Source organism: Rhinoderma darwinii, chromosome 12 (genome assembly GCF_050947455.1).
Source record: "Rhinoderma darwinii isolate aRhiDar2 chromosome 12, aRhiDar2.hap1, whole genome shotgun sequence".
Taxonomy (NCBI): Eukaryota; Metazoa; Chordata; class Amphibia; order Anura; family Rhinodermatidae; genus Rhinoderma; species Rhinoderma darwinii.
The window spans coordinates 78,039,573-78,061,723 of record NC_134698.1 but is presented as its reverse complement, the minus strand read 5'-3'; the positions used below and the strand labels follow the sequence as shown (position 1 = coordinate 78,061,723).

At 42.0% G+C, this 22,151-nt stretch overlaps 1 protein-coding gene across 6 annotated transcripts in view; it reads left to right on the top strand.

Annotated features, from left to right (window-relative positions):
• The window catches only part of EML1 (EMAP like 1), an 84,369-nt gene that overhangs the window by 14,558 nt on the left and 47,660 nt on the right, over window positions 1-22,151 (top strand). For 3 of the 6 annotated variants that reach the window (XM_075844218.1, XM_075844217.1, XM_075844215.1), the window contains exon 1: window positions 12,613-13,016. The exons of 1 other annotated variant lie outside the window; for it this stretch is intronic. In XM_075844218.1, coding sequence (XP_075700333.1) covers window positions 12,944-13,016 — 73 coding nt within the window. In that variant the 5' untranslated portion in view covers window positions 12,613-12,943. Of the gene's footprint in view, window positions 1-12,611; window positions 13,017-22,151 lie in introns of those variants that run through there. 2 more of the 6 variants (XM_075844214.1, XM_075844219.1) reach the window with 2 other exon arrangements.

Sequence of the window (22,151 nt, the reverse complement as noted above, 5' to 3'; positions counted from 1 at the left end):
GCCAGTCAGCTCTCCTGTGTGATGGAGTAAAAAGGAGCCGTCTGTTCTTCTAACATGTCTGTTGTAGTAAAAATTTGTATTCCTCATGAAATTACAATTTTTGAGCATCATTACTTAGGACTTTGGGCTGTGCCGTTCCTCAGTTATTCCTCTTGGAAATGTATGAATGAATTGCCAACTGGTCGTTGCCATTCCAGTTGTCAAAGGGACATGTCCCAATGTATTCTGACACTGTCCAATCAGTGTTGCCAGTATTAGACTGTGTAGGTAATCTCTAGTTTTCAATTTATTCATACATTTCCAGGAGGAACAACAGAGGAAAGATACAAAGCAGAGTTCTAAGAAAAGATGCTCCGGAATTGTTATTATAATCGTTAAACCAGACATGTCAAAAGAGCGGATCATCATAATGTCTATAGTAATCACTGGTCCTTTTCCATTGGTTTAGGATTTGTTGCAGCAATGCACATGTTCAATATTTGCAACAACGGGAATCAGGGATTGTCGCTCTGGATACATTGTTAGGTAAAGATTGTACAAACAAGACGTAACTAAGGTAACATGTGAGCGGCAAACAGAAGTATATGTGTAATTGGTCCCTATAGGACTGTAGCTGGCAGTCAGCATAACACACAGCGTCTCTTGTAGGTCACAGGGACAATTACTAAAGGGATCGTCTGGTATTTTAAATAACCTATTCTGCAATAGTAGAGGGGGTCTCACATTCAGGACCCCCATCTATTAGCAAAAAAGAGTGTCTCTCTCTTTGGAGGACTCAGCATGTCCATATATAACACGGACAGCCCATTGATTTAAATGGAGACTGTGTAATGCTTCATTTTCGCTGTGGTGGCGCTGCAGGGAAATTGAACACTTGCTGCTGGATTCAATCGCAGATTATACCTGATCACTGGGGGTCAAAGCAGCGGGACCTGCTGGATTATGCTACAACATTTAGCCAAAGTCACATGGGCCACGTAGGAAATCTAGTACATGGTCTTATAAATGTGTATATGTCGTTATATACTCATTGGTTGGAGACAGTCCCTTTAAGTACAGACAACTGAATGGATTGAATACTTGAAGAGGTTGTCTGGGATTAGATAATAGGCTCTGGTTTTTTTTCAACATGAACAGCGCCTCTCCTGTCCACAGGCTGGGTCTGGTATTGCAGCTCATCCTCTTTCAAGCTAATACCAGACCCAGCTCTTGGACACAAGTGGCACTGACATTTCAGCTCTGGTTGTGACAGTTTTGTACTTGCTGTCATCTTGTAAGGAACTTCTTGTCTTCTATTTCCTGAGCAATGTTAAACAAACAGACGGAAAAGAGAATAAAGCTCCCGCTGTTCTGTAAAGTAACTGACGGGGCCGTCCAAAAATATCCCGTTTTATGAGATGGAGGAGGAATAAAAAGTGCCAAGAACTCAGCTCTGCAAACTGAAGGAATGAAACACAAGGAAGGGATTTTCTCAAGCACAAGGTTGTTGTTTTTTCTATACAAAATCCCTCAATGTGACCTTATGTGTAAATGGTCTGAGAGCCGCTTATAAACATACACAGTGCCTTGTCCTTAAAGGGGGTCTCCACTTTGAACAATCTCTACATGTTAGAACAGTCCCTTGAAAATAAAATGATCACAAAGTATCCCCCTGTTGGGACCCCCGGCGATCAGCTGTAATCTGTGGGGAAACCTAGCAGTAAGTATTCAATTCCAAGCAGCGCCGCCACTGGGCAAATTAAGCATTACACAGAGCCCATTTATATCAATTGTACAAAGCTCCCAATATCCTACATAGAGAATCCTGACTTTTTGCAGCCACCACTAGGGGGAGCTTACTGCATACTGTTTATACATTGATACATTGAGCTCAAGAATAAAACAGTATACAGCAAGCTCCCCCTAGTGGCATCTGCAGGCAACCATAATTTAATCATTTAGCTCTATATCTTTAATCACTTGATCACAGCTTTCTCTTCGTTCAAACAATCAGTTGGGGTCTAAGTTCAGATACATTTACTTCAATGGAGCTGAGCTGCAATACCATACACCACCCATTGGCAGGTGTGGCGCTGTTTCTGGAAGAAAGCAGCCATGTTTTTCTATGTCTGAACTGCTTTAAAGAACAATTCCACCCTAACCTATTCATAAAGGAATACAATATATACATCCAATTATAAATGCAGCAGAGTATTGGAGATGGGAGTTAGCGCTCCAGACTCACAGGGGGCACATACTTCATTAATAAATTAAATTGTGTCCCCTTGAGAAAAGCTCTTAAGGAGGTTGCAGGATTTATACTTATTTCCTGTACAGGTCAAATGAACACAAGTAACAAATGAGGCAGAAGATCTATTGGCCGTCACTTGTACGGCGAGAACGAGATTATCCGGTTACAGTAATATAAGAGCGAATTCTGAATTCTGAGAGCAGATAATGACATCACTGCCGCAGTGTCCTGCACCTCGTCCCATACAAACCATATGTTCATATCTGACAGTGTCAGCCCCCGACTGCAGGACGATGACTAATGTGTAACAAAGATCTGCAGACCCTGACAAAAGTACAAGAATCCTCATACACAAAATGATTATCTGACCTATTATACTAGCGCTCTATTACATAAACTCCATAGATTCACATTGTCATTTTTATTATATTCTTGTACATAGGGGGCAGTATTATAGTAGTTATATTCTTGTATATAGGAGGCAGTAGTATAGTAGTTATATTCTTGTATATAGGAGCAGTATTATAGTAGTTATATTCTTGCATATAGGAGCAGTATTATAGTAGTTATATTCTTGTATATAGGAGCAGTATTATAGTAGTTATATTCTTGTATATAGGGGGCAGTATTATATTAGTTATATTCTTGTATATAGGGGGCAGTATTATAGTAGTTATATTCTTGTATATAGGAATAGTATTATAGTAGTTATATTCTTGTACATAGAGGGCAGTATTATAGTAGTTATATTCTTGTATATAGGGGGCAGTATTATAGTAGTTATATTCTTGTATATAGGGGGCAGTATTATAGTAGCTATATTCTTGTATATAGGGGGCAGTATTATAGTAGTTATATTCTTGTATATAGGGGGCAGTATTATAGTAGCTATATTCTTGTATATAGGGGGCAGTATTATAGTAGTTATATTCTTGTACATAGGGGGCAGTATTATAGTAGTTATATTCTTGTATATAGGAGGCAGTATTATAGTAGTTATATTCTTGTATATAGGGGGCAGTATTATAGTAGTTATATTCTTGTATATAGGGGGCAGTATTATAGTAGTTATATTCTTGTATATAGGAGGCAGTATTATAGTAGTTATATTCTTGTACATAGAGGGCAGTATTATAGTAGTTATATTCTTGTATATAGGGGGCAGTATTATAGTAGTTATATTCTTGTATATGGGGGGCAGTATTATAGTAGTTATATTCTTGTATATAGGGGCAGTATTATAGTAGTTATATTCTTGTATATAGGGGGCAGTATTATAGTAGTTATATTCTTGTACATAGGGGGCAGTATTATAGTAGTTATATTCTTGTATATAGGGGGCAGTATTATAGTAGTTATATTCTTGTATATAGGAGGCAGTATTATAGTAGTTATATTCTTGTATATAGGAGCAGTATTATAGTAGTTATATTCTTGTATATAGGAGCAGTATTATAGGAGTTATATTCTTGTATATAGGGGCAGTATTATAGTAGTTATATTCTTGTATATAGGAGCAGTATTATAGGAGTTATATTCTTGTATATAGGGGCAGTATTATAGTAGTTATATTCTTGTATATAGGGGCAGTATTATAGTAGTTATATTCTTGTACATAGGGGGCAGTATTATAGAAGTTATATTCTTGTATATAGGAGCAGTATTATAGTAGTTATATTCTTGTATATAGGGGGCAGTATTATAGTAGTTATATTCTTGCATATAGGAGCAGTATTATAGTAGTTATATTCTTGTATATAGGGGCAGTATTATAGTAATTATATTCTTGTATATAGGGGGCAGTATTATAGTAGTTATATTCTTGTATATAGGGAGCAGTGTTATAGTAGTTATATTCTTGTATATAGGGAGCAGTATTATAGTAGTTATATTCTTGTATATAGGGACAGTATTATAGTAGTTATATTCTTGTATATAGGATTTGTATTATAGTAGGTATATTCTTGTATATAGGGGCACTATTATAGTAGTTATATTCGTGTATATAGGGGCAGTATTATAGTAGTTATATTCTTGTATATAGGGGCACTATTATAGTAGTTATATTCTTGTATATAGGAGGCAGTATTATAGTAGTTATATTCTTGTATATAGGGGGCAGTATTATAGTAGTTATATTCTTGTATATAGGGGCAGTATTATAGTAGTTATATTCTTGTATATAGGGGGCAGTATTATAGTAGTTATATTCTTGTATATAGGGGCAGTATTATAGTAGTTATATTCTTGTATATAGGGGGCAGTATTATAGTAGTTATATTCTTGTATATAGGGGGCAGTATTATAGTAGTTATATTCTTGTATATAGGGGCAGTATTATAGTAGTTATATTCTTGTATATAGGGAGCAGTATTATAGTAGTTATATTCTTGTATATAGGAGATGTATTATAGTAGTTACAATCTTGTATATAGGAGCAGTATTATAGTAGTTATATTCTTGTATATAGGGGCAGTATTATAGTAGTTATATTCTTGTATATAGTGGCAGTATTATAGTAGTTATATTCTTGTATATAGGAGCAGTATTATAGTAGTTATATTCTTGTATATAGGGGGCAGTATTATAGTCGTTATATTCTTGTATATATGGGGCAGTATTAGGGCATGACCACACGTGGCGGATTTCCTCCGCAACTGTCCGCATCAATGCCGCACAGAATCTGCGTTGCAGATTCTGCTGCGGATCTGCACAAAATGTGCAGTAAATTGATGCGGACTAGCTGCTGCGGACTGCGGGAAAAGTGCTTCCCTTCTCCCTATCAGTGCAGGATAGAGAGAAGGGACAGCACTTTCCCTAGTGAAAGTAAACGAATTTCATACTTACCGGCCGTTGTCTTGGTGACGCGTCCCTCTTTCGGCATCCAGCCCGACCTCCCTGGATGACGCGGCAGTCCATGTGACCGCTGCAGCCTGTGATTGGCTGCAGCCGTCACTTAGACTGAAACGTCATCCTGGGAAGCCGGACTGGAGACAGAAGCAGGGAGTTCTCGGTAAGTATGAACTTCTATTTTTTTTACAGGTTGCTGTATATTGGGATCGGTAGTCACTGTCCCGGGTGCAGAAACAGTTACTGCCGATCGCTTAACTCTTTCAGCACCCTGGACAGTGACTATTTACTGACGTCTCCTAGCAACGCTCCCGTAATTACGGGAGCCCCATTGACTTCCTCAGTCTGGCTGTAGACCTATTAATACATAGGTCCAGCCAGAATGAAGAAATGTCATGTCAAAAAAGCAAGACGCATCCGCAGCCACATAACATGTGCATGACAGCTGCGGACTTCATTGCGGAATTTAGAATCTCGATTGAAGTCAATGGAGAACTTCCGCAATGAGTCCGCAACCAGTCCGCCACACGTCCGCAACATCCATTGTATGCTGCGGACACCAAATTCCGCACCGCAGCCTATGCTCCGCAGCGTAATTGTCAGCCTCGTCTAAACGAACCCTACTAAAAAGAAGTGGAAGGCAATGGAGAAACGGCTCCGCTGCGGATTAACGCTGCGGAGTGTCCGCAGCGGAATTCAAGAGCAATTCCGCCACGTGTGGCTTTGCCCTTATAGTAGTTATATTCTTGTATATAGGAGCAGTATTATAGTAGTTATATTCTTGTATATAGGGGCAGTATTATAGTAGTTATATTCTTGTATATAGGAGGCAGTATTATAGTAGTTATATTCTTGTATATAGGGGGCAGTATTATAGTAGTTATATTCTTGTATATAGGGGCAGTATTATAGTAGTTATATTCTTGTATATAGGGGCAGTATTATAGTAGTTATATTCTTGTATATAGGAGGCAGTATTATAGTAGTTATATTCTTGTATATAGGGGCAGTATTATAGTAGTTATATTCTTGTATATAGGAGCAGTATTATAGTAGTTATATTCTTGTATATAGGAGCAGTATTATAGTAGTTATATTCTTGTATATAGGGGCAGTATTATAGTAGTTATATTCTTGTATATAGGAGGCAGTATTATAGTAGTTATATTCTTGTATATAGGGGGCAGTATTATAGCAGTTATATTCTTGTATATAGGGGGCAGTATTATAGTAGTTATATTCTTGTATATAGGAGCAGTATTATAGTAGTTATATTCTTGTATATAGGGGGTAGTATTATAGTAGTTATATTCTTGTATATAGGAGGCAGTATTATAGTAGTTATATTCTTGTATATAGGGGCAGTATTATAGTAGTTATATTCTTGTATATAGGGAGCAGTATTATAGTAGTTATATTCTTGTATATAGGGGGCAGTATTATAGTAGTTATATTCTTGTATATAGGAGCAGTATTATAGTAGTTATATTCTTGTATATAGGAGCAGTATTATAGTAGTTATATTCTTGTATATATGAGCACTATTATAGTAGTTATATTCTTGTATATAGGGGCAGTATTATTGTAGTTATATTCTTGTATATAGGGGCAGTATTATAGTGGTTATATTCTTGTATATAAGGGGCAGTATTATAGTAGTTATCTTCTTGTATATAGGGGGCAGTATTATAGTAGTTATGTTCTTGTATATAGGGGGCAGTATTATAGTAGTTATATTCTTGTATATAGGAGCAGTATTATAGTAGTTATATTCTTGTATATAGGAGCAGTATTAGGGCGGGTTCACACGTGGCGGAATTTCACTTAAATTCCGCTGCGGACACTCCGCAGCGTTAATCCGCAGCGGTGCCGTTTGTCCATAGACTTACACTTTGATTTAGCAGTGTTCGTTTAGACTAGGCGTAAAATTCCGCTGCGGAGCATAGGCTGCGGAGCGGAATTTGGTGTCCGCAGCATGCTCTGTCTGTTGCGGAGCAGTGGCGGACTCATGGCGGAATTTCTCCATTGACTTCAATGGAGAGTCAAAATTCCGCAATGAAGTCCGCAGATCTTATGTGTGCTGCGGAGCGTATTCGTTTTACTACCATGACATTTCTTCATTCTGGCTGGACCTATGTATTTCTAGGTCTACAGCCAGACTGAGGAAGTCAATGGGGCTCCCGTAATGACGGGAGCGTTGCTAGGAGACGTCTGTAAATAGTCACTGTCCAGGGTGCTGAAAGAGTTAAGCGATCGGCAGTAACTGTTTCTGCACCCGGGACAGTGACTACCGATCTCAATATACATGTATCTGTAAAAAAATAGATAAGTTCATACTTACCGAGAACTCCCTGCGTCTGTCTCCAGTCCGGCCTCCCGGGATGACGTTTCAGTCTAAGTGACGGCTGCAGCCAATCACAGGCCAAGCACAGGCTGCAGCGGTCACATGGACTGGCGCGTCATCCAGGGAGGTCGGGCTGGATGCCGAAAGAGGGACGCGTCACCAAGACAACGGCCGGTAAGTATGAAAATCGTTTACTTTCACTAGGGAAAGTGCTGTCCCTTCTCTCTATCCTGCACTGATAGGGAGAAGGGAAGCACTTTTCCCGCAGTCCGCAGCAGCTAGTCCGCATCAATTTACTGCACATTTTGTGCAGATCCGCAGCAGAATCTGCAACGCAGATTCTGTGCGGCATTGATGCGGACAGTTGCGGAGGAAATCCGCCACGTGTGGTCATGCCCTTATAGTAGTTATATTCTTGTATATAGGAGCAGTATTATAGTAGTTATATTCTTGTATATAGGGGGCAGTATTATAGTAGTTATATTCTTGTATATAGGGGCAGTATTATTGTAGTTATATTCTTGTATATAGGAGCAGTATTATAGTAGTTATATTCTTGTATATATGAGCACTATTATAGTAGTTATATTCTTGTATATAGGGGCAGTATTATAGTAGTTATATTCTTGTATATATGAGCACTATTAGGGTATGTTCACACGGCCTATTTACGGGCGTTTTTGCCCCGAATTACCCCCGAAAATAGCGCCTCAATAGCGCTGACAAACATCTGCCCATTGAAAGCAATGGGCAGACGTTTGTCTGTTCACACGAGGCGTATATTTACGCGCCGCTGTCAAATGACGGCGCGTAAATAGACGCCCGCGTCAAAGAAGTGACCTGTCACTTCTTTGGCCGTAGTTGGAGCCGCTATTCATTGACTCCAATGAATAGCAGCGCTAATTACGGCCGTAATTGACGCGGCGTTCAAGCGCCTGCACATGCCGGTACGGCTGAAATTACGGGGATGTTTTCAGGCTGAAACATCCCCGTAATTTCAGCCGTTACGGACCCCCGCCGTGTGAACATACCCTTATAGTAGTTATCTTCTTGTATATAGGGGCAGTATTATAGTAGTTATATTCTTGTATATAGGGGCAGTATTATAGTAGTTATATTCTTGTATATAGGGGCAGTATTATTGTAGTTATATTCTTGTATATAGGGGCAGTATTATAGTAGTTATATTCTTGTATATAGGAGCAGTATTATAGTAGTTATATTCTTGTATATAGGGGCAGTATTATAGTAGTTATATTCTTGTATATAGGAGCAGTATTATAGTAGTTATATTCTTGTATATATGAGCACTATTATAGTAGTTATCTTCTTGTATATAGGGGCAGTATTATAGTAGTTATGTTCTTGTATATAGGAGCAGTATTATAGTAGTTATATTCTTGTATATAGGAGCAGTATTATAGTAGTTATATTCTTGTATATAGGAGCAGTATTATAGTAGTTATATTCTTGTATATAGGGGGCAGTATTATAGTAGTTATATTCTTGTATATAGGAGGCAGTATTATAGTAGTTACATTCTTGTATATAGGGGGCAGTATTATAGTAGTTATATTCTTGTATATAGGGGCAGTATTATAGTAGTTATATTCTTGTATATAGGGGGCAGTATTATAGTAGTTATATTCTTGTATATAGGGGCAGTATTATAGTAGTTATATTCTTGTATATAGGGGGCAGTATTATAGTAGTTATATTCTTGTATATAGGAGCAGTATTATAGTAGTTATATTCTTGTATATATGAGCACTATTATAGTAGTTATATTCTTGTATATAGGGGCAGTATTATTGTAGTTATATTCTTGTATATAGGGGCAGTATTATAGTAGTTATATTCTTGTATATAGGGGGCAGTATTATAGTAGTTATATTCTTGTATATAGGAGCAGTATTATAGTAGTTATATTCTTGTATATATGAGCACTATTATAGTAGTTATATTCTTGTATATAGGGGCAGTATTATAGTAGTTATATTCTTGTATATAGGAGCAGTATTATAGTAGTTATATTCTTGTATATAGGGGGCAGTATTATAGTAGTTATATTCTTGTATATAGGAGGCAGTATTATAGTAGTTACATTCTTGTATATAGGGGGCAGTATTATAGTAGTTATATTCTTGTATATAGGGGCAGTATTATAGTAGTTATATTCTTGTATATAGGGGGCAGTATTATAGTAGTTATATTCTTGTATATAGGGGCAGTATTATAGTAGTTATATTCTTGTATATAGGGGGCAGTATTATAGTAGTTATATTCTTGTATATAGGAGCAGTATTATAGTAGTTATATTCTTGTATATATGAGCACTATTATAGTAGTTATATTCTTGTATATAGGGGCAGTATTATTGTAGTTATATTCTTGTATATAGGGGCAGTATTATAGTAGTTATATTCTTGTATATAAGGGGCAGTATTATAGTAGTTATATTCTTGTATATAGGGACAGTATTATAGTAGTTATATTCTTGTATATAGGGGGCAGTATTATAGAAGTTATAGTCTTGTATATAGGGGCAGTATTATAGTAGTTATCTTCTTGTATATAGGGGCAGTATTATAGTAGTTATATTCTTGTATATAGGAGCACTATTATAGTAGTTATATTCTTGTATATAGGGGGCAGTATTATAGTAGTTATATTCTTGTATATGGGGAGCAGTATTATAGTAGTTATATTCTTGTATATAGGAGCAGTATTATAGTAGTTATATTCTTGTATATATCGGGGGCAGTATTATAGTAGTTATATTCTTGTATATAGGAGCAGTATTATAGTAGTTATATTCTTGTATATAGGAGCAGTATTATAGTAGTTATATTCTTGTATATAGGGGGCAGTATTATAGTAGTTGTATATAGGGGCAGTATTATAGTAGTTATATTCTTGTATATAAGGGGCAGTATTATAGTAGTTATATTCTTGTATATAGGGAGCAGTATTATAGTAGTTATATTCTTGTATATAGGAGCAGTATTATAGTAGTTATATTCTTGTATATAGGAGCAGTATTATAGTAGTTATATTCTTGTATATAGGGGCAGTATTATAGTAGTTATATTCTTGTATATAGGGGGCAGTATTATAGTAGTTATATTCTTGTATATAGGGGACAGTATTATAGTAGTTATATTCTTGTATATAGGGAGCAGTATTATAGTAGTTGTATTCTTGTGTATAGGGGGCAGTATTATAGTAGTTATATTCTTGTATATAGGGGGCAGTATTATAGTAGTTATATTCTTGTATATAGGGGACAGTATTATAGTAGTTATATTCTTGTATATAGGGAGCAGTATAAAGGCACGTTCAGACGTGGCAGAATTTTTCCACTGCAAATGTTGGTGCAGATTTGGGGCAATTACGCAACAAATCTGCAGAAACATTTGCATATTTGACAGATAATTCAGACGTTGCAGATATCACAGCGGACTTGCCATAAATTTTAGTTTTTGCAATGCAAATGCTGAAATCCGCAGTGAAATTCCACTGCTTCTCCGCAACGTCCGAGCTGCTGCGGAGGGGAAAATCTGCACCGCAGCCTGATTTCCGCAGTTATTTTTCGCAACGTCTGAACTAAGTTTCCTAAAAATGTATAGAAACAAATGTAAAAAACGGCTGCTGCAGAATCCCAGTGCGGTCTGTCGGCAGCGGAATCTAACTGCAATTCCGCCTCGTCTGAACGTGGTCTTATTGTACAGAAATTCCATTGTCTACGCGTCGTATCGGTACAATAAATTGCAGCCCTATAACTTCCTATAATATCCGTCTTCATCAGTCCATATTCATCCGCTGAGCCGGCATCTTCTCCATGCGCCAGGTTTGCAGGGATGAGCTGGCAGTCATAATTAAAGGGGAAGCTCGGTCCCTTGTTAGTGATTAGTGGTTAATGAAAGGGCGAGTTAATTTTCCACACCAGAAACTTTTCTGAACTCTGTAATTGTAGGATAAGCCGTAGTTTCCCAGGCTTTGCCTCGTGGAGCAGACAGCACCCCTGCCCTGGTCCCTAACCCGTTTACTTTACCAGATCACTGGCTTGGGGAGTTTTATTTTGTAAAGGGATCCCAGTCCTGGTCTTGAGTTACTTATGACGGGGAGGACGTAGGCGGATCAGCGGTAGATGCAGTATCATGTAACACCCCAAGTTTCCCAGCACTTGATCAGACGAGATGGAGGGGTGCCATAATTGGGGGTCCTCCTCCGTTCGCCAGGAGACTATTATGGTGTGTGCATCCAACATCGCTCTTATTGATGGCTCCCCTGTAATTAATAGCTAATCAGGAGAGAAAAAGCATTTTAAAAAAGTTTGTTCCTGGAAACCATCAGCAAGCAGGTTTAACTACAATGTGCACCTTCGGACACAAAATGATCTCTTCTGAAATATTAGATATCCTATAGATATGCCATAAATGTCTGTGATAGGAAAACTCCTTTAAGGGTCGAGTCCAGGTGCTGAGTCCTCCACCCATCACTCAAATGAATGGTCTGCAGCACACGCCCCTTCACCCCCACTCAGGAGAGTCTGTAGCCCACAAAGTATGGTGCCGCAACCCCTATAGTCCCCCGACAAACTTCTGGCATGTGTCTACAAAATGTCAAAATATAGGTGCACGTTTACTTTAACCTTCTTGTTGATGGTTTCCAGGTATAAATATTTTTTATGCTTTTTCTCAATAAACTGAAAGAGAACAAGAAAAATGTGAACATTAAAAACATGGCGGATAGATTGTTGCGCACATTTGCTTTAAGCTGGAGGGGGGTCCAAACACAAGAGGGAAGGGTCTGTGAGGCCCTTCCGATCGCGCCTTGCCCTTTTGACCTCTCATGGGAGAAACCAAAACCCTTTTCCTTAGCCTGCTTGTTGATGGTTTCCTGGACACAGATGGTGGACTTCTTATTTGCAGACTACAGAGCTCGTCCACTACACCATATTATATTATAACGTGAATATTTTCCTTCTTTGTGTCGCTGAGCTCCGGCCTCTTGTTCTGTCAGTTGCCCCTCATACCCCGGTGTGGGGCACTTTCTAACTCATCTACCCCCCCCCCCATTTCGGGACTATGTGCTCTCAGGTATAACGAGGGGTTAAGCGGGCGCCCGTCCCTGTGTCTGAAGAGACGTCTCTGAGCCGGGAAGTATGGGCGGGGCTAAGCAAGTTCAAGTCCTCATCCCAAAATCCCGCCTCCCCTCAGTGCGGCGGCGGTTGTGGAGTCGGTGGAGGCTGAAGAGACGACTGGAGCCGGGACGGACGGGGGCAGCGGCTGGGGCTCTGCGCGCTCTTTAGCTTTTCTCACACTCTCATTTTGGGCGCCATGAGAACCCCCTCAGAGCGGTTGTCATGGTAACCGGGGGCGGCTGCAGGCCGGAGACAGCACCCCAGCACCGGGGAGAAGGAGGAGGTTACTGACCCTGCAAGAGGGGGTGGGGGTCGCTAGAGAAGGGGGGGTATAGCAGACATTGCGGGGAATTGGTGAGGAGGATCACCCAGGATGGAGGACGGGTTCTCCAGCTACAGCAGCAGCAGCCTCTACGACACCACCTCCCTCTTCCAGTTCTGTAATGGTGAGTGGCTTTTTTTTTGGGTGGGGGGGCTGCTAACCTTTATCTGTAGAGGTGTTACAACCTGCGGAACTACACATCCCAGCATGCATTGACCGATAGTGGCGGGCCTGTCCACATCTAGGGGCGGCTAGAGCATGCTGGGATTTGTGGTCCCTACTACTTAGCCTCTATATGGAATTTACACCCCTGTGGAACTACAGATCCCAGCATGCCTTGACAGCTAGTGGCGTGCCTTCCCACATCTAGGGGCGGCTAGAGCATGCTGGGATTTGTGGTCCCTACTACTTGGCCTCTATTCGGAATTTATAACCCTGTGGGACTGCAGATCCCAGCATACCTATACAGCTGGAGACATGATGGAACTTCTAGTTCTACAGCAGCTGCTTGTACTAGGGTTGTAAGGTTTTTGTCTCTGTGGGATAGGTGATTTCATAGGCTGCTTTTGGGACTACAGATCCCAGCATCCCTTGTCTGCTGGTGAGGTTGTTCTTCTCTGTCTGAAACTGCTAGAGCATGCTGGGACTTTTAGTTCTTCAGCAGCTGCTAATTCAGGTGGCTTTTACCAAGGTTATATGTTTTGCGCCTTGTATGTGTGTAGGTGATTCATCCATTGTAGACCTCTTATAAGAATTGTCCATGTAGCTTGATGAAAAGTTCTGCAACTTACTGTGTGTTTCAAGTCCTCACATTTTCAAGATCTCTGCTTGCTGTGAATAAATAAGAACCGACTCTCACAGGTTTGTTACAATTGTATCCAGTCTAGCCAATCCCCTGAGATAAACACTCCAGACTGATACATGTAGCAAACTATCAGGACAGGAGAGCGATTTATGCTCCTGATCTGATGGTCTAGACTGGATATAACTGTAGCAAACCATCTGATGTGAGAAGTATTCGATCTGTGCAGGTTTTCAGCATCTGGATGTTAATAACGATGTTCCCATTTACTGACTGCAAGCAGAGATCTTGAAAATGGTGCGTAATTGAACCACAAAAGATGGTAAGTTGCAGACTGACTTTAAGGACCTGCGATGGTGTTGGAGAAGCTCCTTAGTAATGGGGGCACATACTTCATCACCAGAAGAAAGTGCCGTGGCCTTATTTAGGGGTTGTCCAGGGTTAGAAAAACATGTCTTCCTCCTTCCAGCAGCTCGGTCACACCTGTCCATGGGTTCCGTCTGGAATTGTAGCTCTGCTTTAGGTGAATGAGGCTGAGCTGCGATACCACGCACAACCTGTGGACCGATGTGGCACTGTTTATTTATATAGGTTTGAGTCCATGTTTGTGTAAGAAAGTGACCAGATCACCGTGGATTCCAAAAAGCTCCGGGGGCTCGGACTCCAAAGTATCTTGTGAAGAGAACTTGCCTGGCACGACTAAGCCTTGGAGCCCCGTATTAATGAGGATCTGTCATTGGTGCTGCCGACCACTGCTTGCCCTGTATTCTAAACGGCATGAACCTCTTGGTTGATTGGCTAAGATGGATCATGTGGCCATTAACCCGTCACTTGTATGTGAAAGTTGCGGAGCGTTAGCCATGTGATCCCTCTCTGCCAATGCGCAAGCGAGAGATGCGCTGTATTCTAGTAAAAATTGGGAGGAATGTTCTAGGGATGCTGTAGCACCCCAGTTTAAAGGTGTAATCCATTGATGCTGTGTTATGGCAAGAGCTGTGAATGGCGCAATCCTGTGTCGTGCTCCACCCCTTGTACAACTTTTAACCCTTTTAAGTAGGGCATCTAATTGCCACCCTAGTATTAAGGGCCACCTCTCTAAGTATTAATTTATGGTCAGGTGATGACTTTTCGTAGACCAATTATAGTCCTAGGGGCTGTCATGTGACGCGTAAATACATTAGGCTGACCAATCACTGCGGACTGTCGCCTTCAGGCCATCCAGCGCTGCCGCACTCCAGAGGTCAATGAAAACTTCCACCCTCAGGTGACTTTTTCCATTGACTTTTATGGCAAGAAAAAAAAGCAGGTGGCAGTACTGGAATGGTATACAAGTCGCCTCCCCTGGCACCAGGCTGAAGTGGTCTAGCCCTGGCCGTGCTGCGCTTCTGTTACATTGTGCTGCTGGGTGTTAGACGTGTGCGTGGAAGTGATTGCATTTGTTGGTAAACTCTGGCACAATATTGGACTATGATCCTCTGGCGGCGGCAGCGTTGTGTAATAATTAATATTCTGCCAAACACTCAGCTGCGGAGACGGGGGGGGGGGGGGGTGCTTTCACGTTCTGCCAGGATTTTGCACGGTTTGCTGGGATGTCACAGCGCAGACTGTACGTCTCTATAGCACTGACTGGGCGCTCCTGTCACGGCGGGACGCCTCGGAGGACTAATTCCTTCAATGTTACACGTTTATTATTCCTGGTGTCCTATATCCGTGTTAATCACATGCGGCGATGGATCCGGTGTGCGCCAATGTGTGCTAAATATTGTATCAGCCCAGGCATTACTGGGTTAAACCAGGGCTGTCAATGATTAACGGAGACTGCAGGGAATGTCTGGGGTATTAAACAAGGTTCCTATGAGAAGACGTCCTCATTATCTAGCGCCGGCGATCACACACCGCGTTTTTCATCCATTCTTACCCACCTGGAAGAACGGCTGCCGTTAGGACAAACCCCCCTGTTAGAGCGACTCTAACCCCCATGTGCCTAATTCGTTGCAATAAATAATGTGAAATTCCTTTAATCCAGCATCCGATAATTTAGAAAGTCTGATAATCCAGCACTTCTTTTCTTTGGCGCTCAAGTGCATGACGTGACCCCCTTCATTGTTTATCCAGGTATAGCTGCACATACCACCCCTTCGTTCTGCTGATCGGTGGGGGTTGGGGTATTCTCATCTTGGGCACCTATGACATATCCACAGAACTAGAGTCCACCAGTTATAAGCTGCTTTTCTTACTGAAATAAACATAGAGGTAATGCCATGATTCCCATAGACCCACTTTGAACGCTGCTCTGAAGGAGAGGGATGCCCCCAGCCGAGAACCTGGAAAAATCCCCAGAGCCAGGTGACCAATGTGCAGAAAAATCTGCAAACTTTTTGGATAGTTTTCTATTCAGGTCTATGAAACATTTGGCCATTAAGGGGCTCATAAAATGGTCTTTCCTTGCACCCAAAATCCCCCAGTCAGGGGGCCAGGACTTAAAGTGGTTTTCCCATAATCAATATTTATCCCCTATCCGCAGGGGGTCCGACTGCTGGTACCCCTACTGATCAGAAGATTGGGTTTACCTTACCGTTCATGGGGAGCCCCGTAGAATTAGAGCGGTAGTGCACATTCTTGGCCGTTGCTCCATTCATTTCTATGGGGCCGCCGAAGACAGCACTCGGCAGCCCCATAGAAATGAATGGAGCTGTAGCTGAGCATGTGCAGCACCAGGACTGGCAAGGTAAGCCTGTTCTCGTGATTGGTGGAGGTCCCAGGGGTCGGACCCCCACCGATCAGATATTTGTCACCTATCCTGCGGATAAATAATGATTATGGGAAAAACCCTTTATTGTGGGCAAATACTGAGCGTCATGGTCTTGTATGAGTGGAGTGATGAGTAATATAGCAGGGGAGCAGCGGTGGGTATTCATATAGCAGCAGGCAGAATATAGGCTACTATAGAGGGTTGTCTGTATTCTGCTGAAAGGATTTGCTTTCTTTCCTTTTAATATTGGACTTCTCCTATTATGGGACTCTCTACCTTTGTGAATAAGGGGGCGAAGGGAATTGCTGATGTCCCGGGGCAGGGCCGGCCCTCCATCCCTCTTTATTTCTATATCGTCTACCTTCATGATCTTCCTACTTCCTCTATAACGAGTGGTTTATCCAGCCCAGGGCGTTGGTGGAGAGATGTAGAACCCGTGTGGGAGAGTTTATCCAACTTCTTCCTGTGAATGTTTTCTGCAGTCGGGACTCCAATGAATCTGTCGGCCGCCCGCGTTCTACCGGGACTAGATGGGGGTAGGGAGAATTCATATCTGCAAAAAAAAAAGGGGGACAGCTTCATTCTGTATTGTCCCAGCAGCTATAATTTGCCTATTGTCGCTGGAGAAAGGCACTTTCTTCTATTAGAAGTGAGGGGAGTGGCGGACACTGGGATGCTGAGTGGACAAACCAGTTTAGTTAACCCTTTAAGTTGCATGAATGAGCTGCCGTCTGCGGCTGCATTCACATAAGACATTGAATGATCAGGCCGTTTTTAGGTTTTTCCCTCATCGCCTTCCCAGGGCCTTAACTTTTTTTCTTTTTTCCCGTTGACGAGTTGTAGTTTAATTTATTGTACCATATAATGTACTGGGAAACGTCTAAATATTATTTTGTGGGGTGGAATGAAAAAAACCCCCAGTAGTTTCACCATTGTGTTTTGGGTTTCGGTATTAGGGCATGACCACACGTGGCGGATTTCCTCCGCAACTGTCCGCATCAATGCCGCACAGAATCTGCGTTGCAGATTCTGCTGCGGATCTGCACAAAATGTGCAGTAAATTGATGCGGACTAGCTGCTGCGGACTGCGGGAAAAGTACTTCCCTTCTCCCTATCAGTGCAGGATAGAGAGAAGGGACAGCACTTTCCCTTGTGAAAGTCAAAGAAATTCATACTTACCGGCCGTTGTCTTGGTGACGCGTCCCTCCTTCGGCATCCAGCCCGACCTCCCTGGATGACGCGGCAGTCCATGTGACCGCTGCAGCCTGTTATTAGCCTGTGATTGGCTGTAGCCGTCACTTAGACTGAAATGTCATCCTGGGAGGCCGGACTGGAGACAGAAGCAGGGAGTTCTCGGTAAGTATGAACTTCATTTTTTTTTAAAGATAGATGTATATTGGGATCGGTAGTCACTGTCCCGGGTGCAGAAACAGTTACTGCCGATCGCTTAACTCTTTCAGCACCCTGGACAGTGACTATTTACTGACGTCGCCTAGCAACGCTCCCGTCATTACGGGAGCCCCATTGACTTCCTCAGTCTGGCTGTAGACCTAGAAATACATAGGTCCAGCCAGAATGAAGAAATGTCATGGTAGTAAAAACAATACGCTCCGCAGCACACATGACATGTGCATGACAGCTGCGGACTTCATTGCGGAAATTAGAATCTCCATTCAAGTCAATGGAGAAATTCCGCCATGAGTCCGCCACTGCTCCGCAACAGACAGAGCATGCTGCGGACACCAAATTCCGCTCCGCAGCGGAATTTTACGCCTCGTCTAAACGAACACTGCTAAATTAAAGTGTAAGTCAATGGACAAACGGCTCCGCTGCGGATTAACGCTGCGGAGTGTCCGCAGCGGAAGTTAAGTGAAATTCCGCCACGTGTGAACCCAGCCTAACTGCGTTCACCCTGCGGTAAGAATGAAATGTTCACTTTATTCTCCGGGTCAATACGATTACAGCGATGCCAAATTTATATAGTTTGTTTTATATTTGACTACTTTTACAAAATAAAAACATTTTGTTAAAATGTACCTATACTTTCATAAAACTTTTGGACATGTCATAGTGACAAGTCAGAAGTTTTGATTGGTGGGGGTCCGAGCACTGAGACCCACACAGCTTGCTAAAACAAGGCGGCAGAAGCGCTCTGGTGACCTCTCGGACCCCCAACGATCAAAACTTCTGACATGTTAAGGCTTGTCCACATATAACGAAATTGCTACGAAAAATGGTGCGGATTTTGCTGCGTGTTTCTCAATGTTGGGGGATGGTGACGTCTACTCTGAAAAACGCAGCAATTCAGTCCACTTTCCGCAGCAGGAATTGACGTGCTGCGTTACGAAAAATACGCACCGCAGGTCAATTTCTGGTCGGAAATTTTACGCAACGTGGATGAGATTTGTTACATCTCAACAGTTTTTTTTTTTTTTTGTTTGTTTTTTTTTTATACATCATTCACCAGGCAGTTTAAATAATGTTGAATTGTAATTTAGACTTTTACAAACGTGGTGATACCAATTATGTTTACTTATTTTTTACAATACTTTTTGGGGAAAAATGGGAAGCGGGTTTTTATTAAACGTTTAAGATTTTTTTTGTATTTATAAAAAAACACTAACTGTATTTTACTAGTCCCCCTAGGGGACTTCAACCAGTTTTTCTTGGCTCGCTTGCATAATATACTGCAATACTTATGTATTGCAGTATATTCTGTTCTTTACAGGTTCCAATTAACGGGTAACGAAATGTTCCACAAACTGCTGATGTTTCATAGTGACGTGTCAGAAGTTTGAACGTTTAGGAGCACAAAGATGGCAGATCTGGTGGCCTTCGTTAAGCCACCAAGCTGCCGTGATCTCTATCTGCACCCCGCTTTTTAATGGCTTAGATGCCATGGTCACTGTTGACTGCGGCATGAAAGTGGTTTAGCAGCTGGGATCGGAGTTCTTTCCGATCCCAGCAGCTAGAGCGGGGTGTTAGCTGTAATATACAGCTGACACCCGCAGCATATGATGCAAGATCCACCCGTGAGCCCACTCCCTACAATACCTCTCCCCTACGACATATGTGCAATGCTTGGTAGTAAATGGGTTAATGGGGACTCTCCATTCAATTGTATCCAGTATAAATTATCCTCTGTGAGCTGAACAGTCCGATACTACACTGATACATTTTACCTGCACTGATACATTGTATCAGTCTACCAGGGCAGGAAAGGACTGTCTAGACTGGATACAATTGTAGCAAACACTCAGCTGTGAGGAATTTTAGGTCTGTACTGGTTTTCAACCTCTGGATGTAAACAAAATGCTTCCATTCACTGACCGCAACCATAGAACCCTATGGTGATGTAAGGGTGGGCAGGGTATGGAGTGGCAGTAGGTGTACGATTTCTTGAATAGGAAGCGGACCCCGTACTATTTTAATCAGGAGAGTTGCGAGTTGCGAGTGGCGTGCTTTCCTTCAAGATGTCATCAATTCTATCCAGGGAGCTGAGATCTGAGGAGATGTTTGGCGTCCTGTAGAGCTGCTGTAGTCCCGAGCTCCATGTCGATATTATCACAATGACTCATTTTCCCAAATCTGAAATAGCGGCGCATGATGCAGCACGTACACGATTTCTTGCACCCGCCACCATTGGCTAATATTACCAGTGGTCACTCGTGGTATCGGACCGTGATCTTCTGCGCCGTATATCGCCATGGAGCCCGGGCTTTAGCTGCCCCTGTGCCGGCCGGAGGCGGAAGATGTTTCTCCAGGAAAAAAAAATCACTGATGACCCCAACCAGTGTTAACTCCATGTCAGAGGCAGCGCTTGTCCAGGATTAGAAAGACATGGCTACTTCCTTCCAAAAACAGCACCACGCCTGTCTTCTGGTTGTGTGTGGTTTTACAGCTCAGTTCACTTCTAATCAGCTGCAATACCAGATACAACCTGTGGACAGGTGTGGTGCCGTTTTTGGAAGAAATAATATTCTGGATTTGAGTGGAGTCCAGTTCTGGCTTAGATGTTGTTAGTTACGACCTTTTCTTGCCTTCTATTTATTTTTCCTCAGTGTTGGCTGCTTTTTGTTTTTGCTCCGTTATCTTCTAACTATGACGGCATATTAGCTGTATTGTCTATTGGAGTCTAAAGTAGTGAGAAATCCACCTCCTGTTTCATCAGATGCTCCGGCTTCTGCACTGTCCTTCCTCCATGCTTTATACTGCAGTACTTCTCACTCAGATTGGCTGCTGTATATATTCGCACATGTTCAGTGACTTCCACTATAGAGCCGGACATCATAGTATATTGTATAAAAACCTGTGTACGGGGCAAAATGGCTATGGGCATATTTTACGATAAAACGGCTGCATATGAAAGTGGGTTCTATACGAGGGAAACGACTAAATTACTGAGTCAAGGACAATGAGATCTTGGATCCGATGAGACTTAATCAGAGTAATGGCAGCCGGGTCTTTGCTGTATTGATTATGAGTGCGCCACTCTCCGTTATTACTGGTGAGTCAGCAGAGAAGACGGAACTCTATAATTGATATGATGATAAATTTCCAACCATTAAGAGGATTGAACATTCCAGCGATCGCTGTAGTTCTGGTCCTGCGTGGACGATACACATGCATTTATGACGTACACAGCTCTGTGACTCACGGCAGCTCTCCTGGCACTTCTCCGGTGCCACCCGTGCCCTCACATTTATTGCAGCCTTGTAGGACTTTGTCACTGGTTCAACCCCAACACTGCAGCGAAAAACATGACCTGTTCCCTTACCAAACATGTCTCCTCTCCAAGGAGGGGTTAAATATATACAAAAAAAAAATTCTTTAAAGGGGTAACCGCAACCCGTAAGTGTCTGATAGATGTGGATCTGGCTTCACCAGGCAGTATGGGTGTCAGGTACCCCATTCTTGATAATAGGTGCAGGTCCTAGAGCGATCAGACATTTATAGTATATCCCATGGATCTAACATAAATGTCTGAGTAGGGAATACCCCTTTAGGCCTTGTTCACACAGTGCAGATTTGCTGCAGATTTTGCCATAATATGTTCTGGTTCCTACGGGCACCAACTGGTGCAGCATTTGCACCAAGTTCACATTAAAGTCTTTGTCCGCTTTGGGGAACCCATTCCATACATCCCGCACACGGTGGTAATGGAGAAGAGGGAAGTTACTGTTATCGAAGGCTGGGAACATCCTCACCTAGTCCTGCTCACACAGCTGATGTGTTTGTTACAGTGTAGCTAGGCTTTCCTAATCCTCAGGCGAAGATCGTTTGCTGCCCTGTAACTAAATACCCTGGCCAAGGCAAAGGGGCTTGTTGGCACCCCAAAAACCCAGAGCACATCCCCCCCCCCCCCCCCCACCTCTTCTTTGTGCTAAATGCAGCACCAAGTTCTCTCTCCTGTCCTGGACAGCAGGCTGATGGCTTCAACCTACACTGATCCATTGTAACAAACCCATCAGCTGTGTGAAAGTAGCACTAGGCCAGGATAGGTTTTCAGCCTTTGAATGTGAATAGGAAAGTTTTTATTCCATGACAACAAGCAGAAATGTAGAAATTGGTGGGGAAGTAAAACACAAAGTATATTAGAATGTGGTGGAACTTTTCATTATATCATTGAGCTTTTATTTGCAATAAATTACATATAAAGTACATTGTCCTATTTTGGTGCCACTGAAACAAGTCCTCCCCCCTGC